The sequence below is a fragment of the Diaporthe batatas genome (genome assembly GCF_019321695.1).
Source record: "Diaporthe batatas strain CRI 302-4 chromosome Unknown Contig00003, whole genome shotgun sequence".
Classification (NCBI taxonomy): Eukaryota; Fungi; Ascomycota; class Sordariomycetes; order Diaporthales; family Diaporthaceae; genus Diaporthe; species Diaporthe batatas.
Genome location: NW_025408550.1, coordinates 7,033,267 through 7,048,489, shown reverse-complemented (window position 1 = coordinate 7,048,489; position 15,223 = coordinate 7,033,267). Strand labels below are relative to the sequence as shown.

The following is a 15,223-nucleotide window of genomic DNA, read 5'->3' as shown; positions in this document are numbered from 1 at the left end:
TATTTAATTTAAATAAAAGTTTATTATATTTAAATATAATATTTATTATTAATAAAATATTTAATTACTAATATTTTTAAATTTTAATATTTATTTTTTATTAAATTATATATAAAATATTAAATTATATTTAAAAATAATTAAATATAACCTTTATTATTATATATATAATTTAAAAATAATTATTTAATATAATAATTTTAATTATTTTAATAAAATTTAAAACTTTATTAATAATAAATAAAATTACTTTATTAACCTATAACTATTATTTACTTTAATATATTTAAATAATAAAGTAATTATATTTAATAAATAAATTTTAACTTATAATATAAGTTTATTATAACTATAATTTAATAATATTTTTATAATATTTAATTAACTTTAATTAAATATTAATATAGCTTATTTTAAGCTTTATTTATAAACTTTTAAGTAAAAGGAAAGAACTTAATATTAAAGCTTCCTATTATTAATTATATAAATATATACTTTTATTATATATTATTTTTAAATAAAAGTAATTTATAAAAATAAAATAAAATATTAAATATATATAATATTTATAATAAATTATTTAAAAATATTTATATTTTAATAATAAATTTTATAAAATATATTTTTAATTTATAATAATTATAAAACTATTAACTATATATATTATATTAAAAATAACTAATAAAAATTATAAAATATATATAAAAATATTAATAAATAAAGGCCTTTTACTAACTTTTATATTAAGCTTAATTATATTAAATTACTTTTAAAACTATTATAATATTAAGAATTTAATAATTAAATTTAAGATTATAATATTCTATAATATTTAAATTTTAACTTAAATTAAATTTATTAATAAAAAATATTAAATATTATAAAGTTATATTACTTTTATTATAATTTAAATACTTAACTTATTACTTTAATTATTTATAATTTATTTATATATAGCTTAATAATTAAAAGGATAAATTTAAATTTAATTATTATAAGTTTTATAAAATTATAAAAATATTTTAATATTATTTTAAATAAAATTTTAAATAAAATTTAAAATTTAATTTTTAATATAAAAAATAAATTAATAATTATAAAAATAAAATATTATTAATATTAAATTCTATAATTAATATTAATATATATAATATATTAAAATATTATTAATTTTTAATAAGTAAACTAATAAGGTAACTATAAGTTAATTTATAATATTATAATTTAATTATTAATATTTTTTAGGAAGGTAAGTTATATAATTATAGGCTAGAAATACTTAATATAATATAGCTTTTAAATAAGAAATTATATTTAAGTAATAAGTTTAAAATAATATTTTTAAAGTTAGTATAATTAAATATATTACTATTAAATATAAGTTTAAATTTATTAATTAAGCTAATAAGTATATTAATTATAATTATATTAATAATATTAAATATAATAAAAACTTAATATATAATATTTAATTAACTTTTACTTAATTTATATAATATAGCCTATAAATAGTAGCTATTTAAAAGGCTATTAAGTAATTTTAATTAATATTATAAAGGGTTTATATATTAAGTAACCTAATAAATAATATTTTTAATATAATTAAAAGTTATTTTTAATAATATATTTAAATAAATATTAAATTATAAAGAGTTTAACTTTTAAATATATAATTAAAAATAAAAGATATTATTTAATTAGCTAGATAAATAAAATAAAATATATTTAAAGTTAAAGCTAAGTAATATTATATTAAGGGTATTTATTTTAAAAGAAGAGACTAAATAAAAAAGCTTTTAAATATTATTAGTAATAATAACTACTTATATATAATAAATTATAATAATATATAAAATATTTATATATATAATTTAATAGTAAATAAATAGAGTAGTTTTTATATTATAATATTTATATAGGTCCCTAATAAATTAAAGTATAAATTCTTTATTAAAATTAAATAGGAGTTTACTATTTAAAATAACTAATTATAAAATAAATATATATTTAAAAAAAAGTTTTTATATTAAGTTAAATTTAAGCCCTTACTTTTCTTTAAATATATAATAATATAATAATTCTTTTATTATAATATTATTAAATAAAAGTATATATTAAAAGCTATTAATATTATTAAAGGCGCCTAATTTATATATTTTAAGCTAATTTATTAATTTAATAAGTTAGGATAATTATACTATTTTTCCTATATAAATTTTTAATTTTAATAAGATTTTTAATTTAGAATTATTAATTTAAGTATTTAAGCTTCTACTTTTAAATATATATATAAGTTTATACTTTTATTATTTATTAATATATAAATAAATAAAGATACTTTAAATTTTAAACTTAGATTTAAATTTAAACTTAAATATAGTTATAGCTTTAAATATTATATATAGTATAAGTATAATATATATTAATATATAAATGTAGTATAGGTTATTAAATAAAGTTTTAAATAAATATATTTTATTAAATAAAAGTATTAACTTATTATATATTAGATATTTAAGTATATTTAGGTAGTATTATAATTAATTATTTCTTTTAATAATATAAATACTATAATTATAAAATTTAACTAAAGATATTTAAGAAATATAAGCTAGTAATTTAAATATCTATATAATAATAAATAATATATATACTTTTAACCCTATTAAATTAAACTATTAGTTAAAACTTTAATTATAAAGTTTTACTTTTAAAGGATATAAAGTAGATTATTAGTTAATTATATTATTTATTAATTATTAAATATAAATAATTAGTATAATATAAATTTAAACTTTTATTAATTTATTTTATTATAATTTAAATTATAACTACTTTTATTTTATAACTATATAAATATAACTATAAAAGATATATATATATTAATTAGTAGTTTTATATATTTAATAAGTTAAATATTATAATAATTACTATTATTTAGTAGAGTTTTAATTAAATTCTTTTCTTAAATAGTTATTATTATTTAATAAAGCTAAACTATTTATATATAATACTAAATACTCTAACTCTTTAATATTAAAATAGTAAAATAGTATATAAGTATTTAGTATAAAAATTAAAATATAAAGCTTTAATCCTTACTTAAAAAAAAAGGCGGCTTATTTATTAACTTAATATCTTCTTTCTTTTTTAATTTTATAAAATAATGAATTACTAATAATATAAATAAGGTAAGTTACTTTATTTATTTTATATATATACTTAAAGCTTTATTTAATAATAAGAATAATAATTATTTATAATTTATTAGTAGTTTTTATATTTTTTAATATATTAGAGACTATAGTGCTTAGTAAGATAGGTAGCCTATCTATTAAGTTTTACCTACTTTCTTAAAGAGAAGAAAGGGAACTCCTCTTCCCCTTATAGGTATTAAAATATTAAATCTAAATAACCTTTATCCTTATTTATATTTATAATTTTTTTATTATTTATATTTAATAAAGGCTTTTAATTTTTATTATTTAAAAGTAATAAATTATTAAAATTAAGGAAAGAGGTTAAAAATAATATTAATTTAATAAACTTATTATTAATATTTATAATTATATTACCCTCCTTTTTATTTCCCTTTATATTAAATACCTTTTAATTTAAAATAAAAGATTAAATAGGTTAGGTAGGCTATAATATATTATAAAAAAATAGGCCTTATTTTAACTATTATATATATAATTTATATAAGTATTTCTACTATTAAAAATAGTTTTAATAGTTAGCCTTTATATAACTTTATTAAAAACTATATTAAAATTAATATTTACTATATATTAAGCTAAATATATTATTAGTAATTTAAATAAAAATTATAATTAAATTTTTATTAATAAATAATATATTAAAGGTATTATTTAATATAAAAGTTATACTTTTATATAATAATAATTATTATTAATAAATATATTAACTATTAGTAAATTTAATAGTTTTTAATTTATTAATTATTTAATTTTATTATAAAGTAATATTCTAATAATAGAAATATATATTTTAATATAATTTTATATAAATATTATAAATTAAATTAGTAAAAATTAATAAAAATAAAAGATTAATATAATATATATTCTTTAATTTAATTAATAAACTTTTATTAAAAATAAATAAAGAGTTTATTAATTAATTTTAATATTATATATTATAAAGAGTTATATACTAAAATTACTACTACTTACTCTATTATCTCCTTTACTACTATTTCCTTTATAATTTTAAAGTTATTAAATATTATTTAAAATATTAGTTTTAAGTTTATAAAATAAAATATAAAAGAAAATATTATATAAATATATTATTATTATTATAGTTACTATTATTATTATTATTATTATTATTATTATTACTATTAGTAACTATTTTAAAAATATTATACTTATAGGTAGTACTTTTAATATTTTAGGGTATAATATTAGGTAGTATAGACTTTTATTATATTAAAGTAAGGAGTTTATATTATTTAAGTAAGATATTTAATTAGATTAATAATTAAGCTTTATTTAAATATTATTTATTTATTTATATTAGCTATTTATTAGGACTACTTTTAGCTAGCTCTTTTATTATATAGTACTTTTTAATCTATTTTTCCCTAATTTATTTTTTAAATAGTGTTAACCTTTTTAAACTATTAGTATTTAATTTTATAGTAGATTAAATAATTTATTATCTTTTATTAAGGAATTTTTACTTTTTAAGGTTTAAATTCTTTTATAAACTATTTAAGGCTATTTATATTTAATATAACCTATTTAAATTATTCTTTTACTCCTAACCCTATAGTATAAATAATTAATTATATATTAAACCTTATTTTTATAAATATTTTACTAATAAGTATAAAATAATAAGTTAATACTAATATAAAATATTAAACTTTTAATATATTATATTAAAAGTAATTTAAAGGTAATATTACTTAAAGTATTTATATATAGTTTCTTATTATTAAAAGATATATAAAATTAAATAGTAGTATTTTAGGTATTATATTATTATTTTAATATATTCTACTATTATAGTAAAATTTTAAATTTATAAGTCTCTTATATTTAAAATCTATACTATTAGGTTCTTAAAGGTAATTTATAATATAAGCCTAAAAGTATTTAATATTTAAGAATACTTTATATTTTAAATCTAGCTTTTTCTACTTATTAGTTTTAAATAATAACTACTTTTAAGCTAAATATCTTATATATTTTATAATAATATAGTTTTATTTTATTTATTTTTATTTAATTTAAGATATTTATAGCTTCCTTAAATATATTATTAACTTTTAAAGTTATATTAATATTAGTTTTTATATTATTATTTTATAATTTATTTATTTAGTAATTATATTATTTTTAAAAGTATTATTTTATAAAGATAATTAAGTTATATAGGTTAATAAATACTTAATTTTTAAATAGGCTTTAAGGGTAAAGGTTTTATTAGTAGTTAAGGTTATATTCTATTTATATTTAAATAGTTAAACTAATAGTAAGGAGTAAAATTATAAACTATTTTTATTTAGGTATTTTTCTTATATTATATTTATTATATTATTATAAGTTTAAGATATTAGAATCTTATAGTAAGTTAAATTATATAATAATTCTAATATTATTAATATTAAGTTTAATATTAAATAATATAGTTAATAGTATAATATAATATTTAGAATTTAATTTTTATACTTTTTAAATATTAAATTTTAATTTAACTTTTAAATATTTATATTAAATTATTTTATAAAGTTTATAGTTTATTTATTTTAAAAGCTATATTTTCTTTAAGGTACTTAATTAGAAAGGCTTAAGCTTAAAGGAGTAAATTCTTATTATTAATATAAATAAAAGTTTTAATTATAGTTATAAAATTAGTAGAATTTATATTATTAAATAAGAAATATAGATATATAAAGTTAAATAAATATTTATAAAAAAAACTATATAATAATTAATAATTTAAACTAATTAATTAAGATATAAATTATTTTAATATTATTAATATTTAGCCTTATATACTTAAGGATATAATTTTAATTAACCTAATTAAGTATAGCTATATATATAAATAAAGGTATTAATTATAATATTAATAATCTAATTTAATAAATAAAGAAAAAATAGATTAAAACTTCTTTTATATAATAATTATATATACTTTATTAATAACTATAATACTAATTATATTATTAAATAATAGGTTATAATAGAGCTTTAAGTAAATATTTAATATTTACTTAAAATTTATTATAATATAAATATATTTTTATAGCCTATTTTCCTCTATATAACTAAGTTTTATTTAAATATAAATAATATTTAAAATAATAAACTTTTATTTATAATAAATAAAGAGTTTATAATATAAAATAATAATTATATATACCTTTAAATATAAATTTATATTAATTTAAATAGAGTATAAACTAATTATATTAAATATAATATTTTAATTTATTTTTTAAGCAATAAAGGTATAAAATAAATTATAATTTTATTTTATAGTTTTATAAATATATATTAAGGTATATTTTACTATATTTAATAATAGTAACTAATATTATATTTTACCTTTAATAATATAATTATAACTTTAATTTAATTATAATAAACTAAAAATAGTTAGTTATATTTTTAATTATAATTATAATTTAATTAAATAAGATTTTATAAAAGGCTTTTAAAAGTTTATAAAATAAATATTTATATTTATATTTATATTAGTTTACTTTTAGGCTTTATATTTAAAAGTATATTAATATTTAAGTTTTAATTATTATTAAAATATTTTATTATAAATTTTATATTTATATATATTAATATTTATAAATTAAATATAAATAATTAAAAGGATATATTTCTTACTTTCTTTTATTTTCTAAATAAATATATTTAACTTTTATAATTAATAATTTAATATTAAAAATAATATTAAAAAATCTTTATTTAATTTTAAAATTTAAATAACTAATTATTAAGTATAAAATATATTAGTAATAATATTATTTAAAAGTAATATTTAAATATTATTTTAATTTTTATATAAGCTTTTTATTTTCTTTTAACTTTTTTATATTTTAATTTTAAATATTCTTTATTTATATTTAAATACTATTTAATAATTAACCTAACTATAAAATTATTATAAAGTATAGAGTCCCTATTTATTTTAGGTAGAGAGTTTATATTAAGTTGTATATATTTTTACCTTAATATTAGGGTATTTAATAGTATAGTTAATTTATATATATAGACTTTCTACCTATTTTAAGTGGGGAGTCTACACTTGTATATTACGTGAGTAACAGCCAGGCTGCAGGCCTGGCCAAGGGCATTTGAACATTTGAGATAAATACTTTGCTTGTTTGGCAGTCAGTCGTTCTTCAAGCACTCCCAGGGGCTGTCAAGCAACCAAGTGTCTATCCTCCAGATGTCTGCAGCCACAAACTTGTTCTGTGCTGACGCAGCATACAGTGAGATTGGCAGGCAGGCGCGAGAAATACAGCACATGTACGAGTGCGCCGTGGCTTGAGGCTGACCTTGTCAGCCAATGCATGATGTGAAGGGAAGCCAAGTCTACCAAGAACATCCTTGAATCAAAACATTCAGATCAAGCCGAGGTACCTGTTCTGAGTATTAGAGTTATTAGCGCTGGCTTCCTTGGCCTGTCAGGCACACGCCAGTCCATTGCGCTTGTGACGGAGGTGGTCTTTGCTGGCAATTTCCCCCGGTATTTTGCTGAAGCCTGGGCCGTTCTATTTGGACACTCTCCCTGTCTCCCAGTGACATCCCTGATCATCAACATGAAGCCAACGCACTATATCCTCGTGCACGCTCCGGCAGGCCAAGTCGCCGTGCCTGAAGCCCCAGACCTTGCCACGGCTGACATAGCTGGTGGGTGCAACCCCCAGAAAATGCTCAAATTATCCAACCGGACTGCCGCTTTCGCATCATCCATGGACAGTTCGTCTCGTTTGCAGCCGCCGCCATCCTGGTGGGCCCACGATGTCTCCAATCGGGCAGGACAAGCTTACCCCACGCGACCATCCGCGGATGACCACCCCTGCGGATAGAAATCACACGGCTCAGCACATTCTTCTTCAGATTCCTGGGCGGCCCAGGCCGCGATAGTAGTTTCTCTCCTCACACTAGCCTACCAAGATCTGCCCTTGACTCACCGCACGACTCACAAGATTGTCGAGGCCTTGGCAAACGCTGAGGCCACACGTTCTCGGATTCGATCTAACTGCCTGGGACCCCATAATAAACGGGCCGTTTAGATGCCCGTGCAGAGTGCCATGGACGGGGAGACAAGTGCGTGGTGTGAACACCGGAGTGGGTATGTCTTGTCAGGAGGCGCCTGGTAGAAGTCTGTCAGTAGGCCGACTTATGGGTCTCATGAGTCGAAGGCATCAACAATCAACATGCACACAAGAGAACAAGATAATATATAATGAGGCCGGCTCTGGCCTCGACAATCCTGCAAAGTCTGCTGTTCAACCACTCATCACACTCCCTCCTATCTGGTTTTAAGTCTTTGTATATTCACAGTCGTCAACTGTATATATCACTGACGGCTTTGCCATCATTGTCTCTAACTTATAAATCAAGATGGGTATCCGGAACGTCCTCGCCACGGCCATTGCCAGCCTTCCGGTCATTAATGCTGCCATCCCAAGCATTCCGGGGTTCACCCTCACCTGGGGTGATGACTTCATTGGCTCTGCCAACAGCCTTCCCAGCACTTCCAACTGGATCATCGACACCGGCACGAGCTACCCTGGAGGGCCTGCCAACTGGGGAACAGGAGAGATCCAGACTTATACGAGCAGCACCAACAATCTGAAGCTGAACGGCAATGGGGCTCTCCAGATCACAGCGATCAAGAGCTCCTCCGGTGCTTGGACCTCTGCCCGTATTGAGACGCAACGTAACAACTTTGTTGCGCGCGCTGGTGGTAAGATGAGAATCCAAGCGAGCCTCAACCTACCCAACGTTGGCAGCAATGGCATTGGATACTGGCCAGCCTTCTGGACTCTCGGCAGTGCGTACCGGGGAAATTACCAGTAAGTACTACGCAAGTCTGTCTGTCGTGTCATGATTGTAGCGACTAACATCTTGACAGGAATTGGCCTTCTGTAGGGGAGTTCGACATCATGGAGAATGTTAACGCCATCAACCGCGTGTGGGGCGTGATGCACTGTGGTGTGAACCCAGGCGGGCCATGCCGCGAGACAGACGGCCTCGTGGGCTCACGTGAGTGCCCGGGAAGTCCATGTCAGGGAAACTTCCACACATACACCCTCGAGGTTGACCGCTCCCAGGAGCTTGAGGCCGTGCGGTGGTTCGTCGATGGCATTCTGTTCTGGCAGGTCGTCGAGACAGACCTGCCTGCCGATACTTGGGCCCAGGCTGTTCACAACCCTCATTTCATCCTGCTGAACCTGGCCATTGGTGGTGCTTTCCCAAACAACAATTACGGAAGCGCTACCCCGCTGGCGAACACTGTCAGCGGCGGCACGCTGCAGGCTGAGTACATCGCTGTTTACAACAACTAGGTCTGCCAAGTGGATACTGCGGTACCGTATTTCGGATTTCTTGAGGCTCCAATTTTTCTCGGTTTCAATGTATATATTTGTGAGTATTATCGTGGGGAATGTTGGGAAGGGGGGCTTTGTTTCTCTTTATGTTGCTGCAGGCAAGTGTGAAGCCGAATCTAGACGAGGGGTGCCCAGGTGGCTTGAGTTTGTGTCTCCTGCAACCAATCACTGAATTGATTCTTCTGCCGTCATTGGGTTCTTGGGACTAGGATCGCCAAACACGATAACTGTGAGAAGCATGTTCAGGCAGTATCGATAGATGATGGGTCTACAGGTCTAATAAGCCAATTGATCGGCCCTCACCGACGTGAGCCTGGTGGTGTTGACCACCACGGTGAAGTAGTTATCAACAGCTGAAGAGACCATGCGCGGCTGAGCCAAAGAGTTATGGGCCTATGCCTCACATTCGAAGACGATGGGGCGGAGTGGCATTGGAACAGCCACAGCTTTTGGATATGCAATCACTTGAACAGCGTTCTTGTATTCCTCGGATGGTTAAAGGCCGTGAATAGCTGTGGATTTAGTTAGAACTTGTTTTGCCTAAATAGTCTTTGGTCTATAACTTTCTTTTGAGGTATTGATGAGTTGCCCTGAGCAACTGCTCCGAGACACAGAGCCAAGGTCCATTTTATAATCTTCAGCTGTTATCATCAGCCGATAGCGTGGGGGTAATGGTGTCGTCTAATCCCCATAGATATAAAACATTTATGTGACGCGTTCATACAGTGGTAAACGCTCAAGACCTAGCGATTAAAAAATTCAATACTGACAACAGTACAGAGAGAATACAATGTGTGGGCACGTGGCCTCAGCCTCATGCCGCACAGACAAGGCAAGGTAGGAGACAACGCTCCCGTGCCTCAGGCTGGCTCAAAGGCGCCCATCTGCAAAACACATGTGCAAGGAAAAAATCCCAGTCTACGACCTCTTGCGCGCCACTAAGATCCTCAGCCTGGTCCTAGACATTCCCGGAGATGGTTAGCGACTGTTGGTTGCTGGGGTTGCTGGCGAGAGTGGCATGGCTAGGCCACATGTGTCTGTTGTGTTGTCCTCATCTTTCCAGTCTATTGCAGATGGACTTGTCCTTAACGAACACGCAGGCCGAACTTCATGCACGGTTAAAGTTAAGGCGAGACCAAGGCTCGGGTCGGGCATGACGGTGCTCGGCCCTGCCAAGACGCCCTTCCGTGTCGCAGGTACTGTGTACTTGCTCAAGGTGACTTTTACTAGACTCTAGCGGGACAGTAGTACTCCGTATCACTCACTATCCGCTGGCTGCCGGAGTGAGCGAGACTGTAGGAGCCGCGCTATTATTAATCAGCCGTCTCACATTAGACTTATCGCCTTGTTCCCGGCTTATCGGGGATGTTTCCTATCGATAAGAATGGATAAGAATGGACCGCAATTTTTCAGCTGCCCAACTTGTAAGAGCCGAACCCAAGTCAAGTCAGTCTGGCGGACGAATGCAGAATTCGCTTTACGCCCCCGTGGAGCGCGGACCCTGAGGATTTTCTCCTTCCGCTCAACCACCATCGCCATCCCACGCTCTGTCCCCCTTTTTCCGGCTGCTTCTTGCACGCCAACCTCTCCACTCCTTCTTCTATTTTCCCTTTTTTCTTCTTCTTCTGTGGCAAAGCAAGCCCATCTTGCTGCAGATTTCCCGACATTCTGTATTCTGGAGTGCCGCGTCCCGTTTCACCTGAAATGAACCCCCCGACCGTCGTCGCAAATGGCGACGCCCCGCCACCATCGCAAGCCGATGTGTCGGCCTTCATGGAGGCCATCTTCAACGCAAAGACCTCCAACGCCTCGGTCGACGCTGCCTATGGTCTCTGCGAACTCCTGCTGAACTCACCCAGCGTCGGATGCCGCGGCTTGGAATCTTACGGCATCCTGGCCGAAATCAAGAAGGCTGCGTCTGACAAGAAGTCCGGGCTCAGGAGAGAGAGCGCACAGAACCTTCTTGGTGCACTCCTCGAGCGCTTCCCCCCACGACAGCCCGTCTCAGAAGTCATTTTCCTCGTCAAGGATGGCGGCGTGGTTGCTTGCGCCCTCGACGCCCTCGCCGATAAGGGTTCCGTTGTTCGCGACGCCGCACAATACGGCATCGACGCCCTCTTCAACCACCTCAGCCCCGAGGCTCTCGTCGTCGGCCTCCTCCCTGCCCTGCAAAGATACCTCTCCAAGACGACCGGCAAGTGGCAAGGCACCGTCGGCGCTCTGAAACTCATGCAGAAGATGGCCGACAAGGCCAAGCTCGAGTTCGGTGGCACAAAGGAGGAGGCCCATGAAAAAGACGTTTTGCGCGAAATAATGGGTGCCAAGCTGGCCGGCCTGATCCCCCTCGTCGAGAATGGCATGCACGACTTGAAGTCCGAGGTCGAGAAGCAGGCAGTCAAGACTATGGACTCGCTCACAGCCCTCCTCCAAAATGACGACGTCGCACCCAAGCTGCCCCTGCTGCTCGAGGCAATGCGCAAGCCTTCTCCGGAGGCAGTATACAAGGCCATCCATGCCCTCTCACAGACAACCTTTGTTGCCATCGTCACATCCCCTGTCCTCGCCCTCCTGACGCCATTCCTCGAGCGATCTCTCTACAACCCATCAACACCGCAAGAGACTCTGCGAAGGTCCGTCGTCATCACAGAAAACCTGACCAAGCTGGTCCACGACCCCATCGAGGCGCGGACCTTCTTGCCCAAGCTGAAGCCCGGTGTCAAGGGAGTCCTCGACCGTGCATCCCTTCCTGAGGTCCGAGAGCTCGCCCAGAGGGCGATGGATGTCATGGACAAGGCCATGGCCACCGACAAGGACGTTGTTGAGCGCATCAACGCGGACGACGTTGCCAAGATTGTCGACAGGGAGATCAAGAACAACGGCGGAGTCGCCGGCGACCTGGAATTGTTCAAGCTGGCGAAGCCTTATGTCTGCGAACTCATTGCTGAAGATGTCAACCATCGCTTCGTCAGCCGTATCGCTGGGAAGCTTTCGCCTTATCTCAAGGGTCTCGTGACAGGACCTGACGCTCACGAGGTTGTCGCGAATGCCGTTCAAAAGTACTATGTCGACGAAGACCATCGTATGTACGGCGAGCCCGAGAAGGAGGACGATGGAGAGGTCGAGATCGTGAATGCCGATTTCTCGCTGGCCTACGGCGGTATGCTCCTGCTCTCGCACACAAACCTGCGACTCTTGAAGGGCCACCGCTACGGACTGTGCGGTCGCAACGGTGCTGGAAAGTCGACCTTGATGAAGGCCATCGCCGGTGGCAAGCTGGAAGGGTTCCCCCCGCAGGATGTCCTCCGAACCTGCTATGTCGAACACAACCAGGGCGAGGATGCAGACCTTAGCATCCTGGACTTTGTTGCAAAAGATCCCGAGATCACAAAGCTCGGCACAAGTGTTGAACGTATCTCGGAGGTCCTAGCAGAGTTCGGCTTCACCGCTGGCCCCGAAGGCCGCCAGGCCCAGAGGGTCGGCTCCCTGTCGGGCGGTTGGAAGATGAAGCTCGCGCTGGCCAGGGCCATGCTGCAGAAGGCCGATGTCCTGTTGCTGGACGAACCCACCAACCACTTGGATGTCGAGAACATCGCATGGTTGGAGCAGTACCTAAGATCGCACACGGATATCACCAGTTTGATTGTCTCTCACGACTCCGGCTTCCTGGATAACGTCACAACGGACATCTACCACTACGAGCCCGGGAAGAAGCTCGGCCACTTCAAGGGCAACCTGAATGCGTTTGTCAACGTTCGCCCCGAAGCGAAGAGCTACTACACGTTGTCCGCCAGCCTCGTGCAGTTTAGATTCCCGCCGCCTGGTATCCTGTCCGGCATCAAGTCTCAGACCCGTGCCATTGTTCGTATGACGAATGTCAGCTACCAGTATCCCAAGGCTCCCAAGCCATCCTTGGCCGATGTCACCTGCCAGCTTTCCCTGTCGTCCCGCGTTGCTGTCATCGGGCCCAACGGTGCTGGAAAGTCGACTCTCATCAAGCTGCTTACAGGCGAGGTGATCCCAACGTCTGGAAAGGTGGAAAAGCACCCTAACCTGCGTATTGGTTATATCAAGCAGCACGCGCTTGAGCACGTGGAGATGCATCTTGAGAAGACGCCCAACCAGTACCTCCAGTGGCGTTACCAGCACGGCGATGACCGAGAGGTCCACTTCAAGGAGACAAGAGCCCTGTCTGACGCGGACCGAGCTCAAATGCAGAAGACCATCGACATGGGAGATGGAAAGGGCGCTCGCCAAATCGAGACGCTCGTCGGTCGCCAGAAGTACAAGAAGTCCTTCCAATACGAAATGTGAGTTCCTGACACTCCTCCACCCCACAACCACAAAGTGCGGGTCTTTTCTCAGTAGCACCCGCCTCCTTCCCACCGCATGAGGACTAACAACAAGACAGTCAATGGAAGGGGTGGTTGCCCAAGCATAACTCTCAAATTAGCCGCGAGACCCTCATCGAACTCGGTTTCGACAAGTTGGTCCAGGAGTTCGATGATCACGAGGCCTCGCGAGAGGGTCTCGGTTACCGTGTCCTGGAGCCCAAGGTCATCTCTCAGCACTTTGAGGATCTTGGACTTGACCCAGAGATTGCCAACCACAATGAGATCGGGTCGCTGTCAGGTGGTCAGAAGGTCAAGGTTGTCATCGCTGGTGCCATGTGGAACAACCCTCACCTGCTGGTTCTGGACGAGCCAACCAACTTCCTGGACCGAGACTCCCTGGGCGGCCTGGCTGTTGCTATTCGCGACTTCAAGGGCGGTGTTGTGATGATCAGTCACAACGAGGAGTTTGTGGGTGCGCTGGCCTCGGAGCAATGGCACGTGCGCGACGGTCGCATGACGCACAGGGGCAGCAACGCCATCTCGCTCGATCGCTTCGAAGACTCCCGCCCTGGCTCCACTGCACCATCGTCTGGTGTTAGCACCCCTGCCAACGGAGCGAGCACTGCAGTTAGCAGCGCCGTGAACAGCACTGTCAACAGCGGAGTGGAGGACAACATCGACACGCCGCTCAAGTTCAAGGCCAAGAAGAAGAGGAAGATGACCAAGAAGGATCTGAAGGAGCAACAAGCCCGGCGACGATTGAGGCACATTGAGTGGCTGAACAGCCCCAAGGGCACACCGCACCCCCCTGACACGGACGACGAAGACGCCTAAATGGTTGCCCAAGACCTTCCAGCTTGACGATTGGACAATGAAGCTTAGTGTTTTTCATATTTTCGAGGACGCGGCGGCAAGATCACGGTGGACAATTACTGGGGCCCTTAAAAGAAGAGGTGGATAGAGCTGATGATTATAGACGGACGGCGTTTTAACATAGAATGGGTTGGTACATCATTGATTCCGGATAGAGTAGACTCGAGCACGAGCCACTTGAAAGTTTTCTAATGGATTATTAAGTTATATGGAAATCAAATCAATGATATTTGTCTTGATGTCCCCGTGCCGCTTGACCACCTGAAAGTGTCTACGTAGGATCTGTCTTCTGGTGTGCCCAAGCATACCTACTTAAGTGGTACAGTAGATGGTGCCAAATTTTGCCCGCTCTTTGGAGAGGGTTCAGGTCTGAAGCTCCACCACAACCCCTGACCCGCTGCGGGTA

At 33.2% G+C, this 15,223-nt stretch overlaps 2 protein-coding genes across 2 annotated transcripts; both read left to right on the top strand.

Annotated features, from left to right (window-relative positions):
• Nucleotides 1-8,624: 8,624 nt before the first annotated feature.
• KVR01_003476 (uncharacterized protein) lies at nt 8,625-9,571 on the top strand (the record flags this gene model as incomplete). Its single annotated transcript, XM_044791351.1, has 2 exons — nt 8,625-9,079; nt 9,139-9,571. The coding sequence occupies 2 exons, from the start codon at nt 8,625-8,627 to the stop codon at nt 9,569-9,571; spliced, it is 888 nt and encodes a 295-aa protein (XP_044648491.1).
• A 1,483-nt stretch (nt 9,572-11,054) lies between these two features.
• Nucleotides 11,055-15,056, top strand: KVR01_003275 (uncharacterized protein). The gene is made up of 2 exons (XM_044788016.1): nt 11,055-13,920; nt 14,022-15,056. Exons 1-2 carry the CDS (start codon nt 11,318-11,320, stop codon nt 14,776-14,778), a joined length of 3,360 nt encoding a protein of 1,119 aa, XP_044648290.1. The 5' UTR covers nt 11,055-11,317; the 3' UTR covers nt 14,779-15,056.
• Nucleotides 15,057-15,223: the final 167 nt, after the last annotated feature.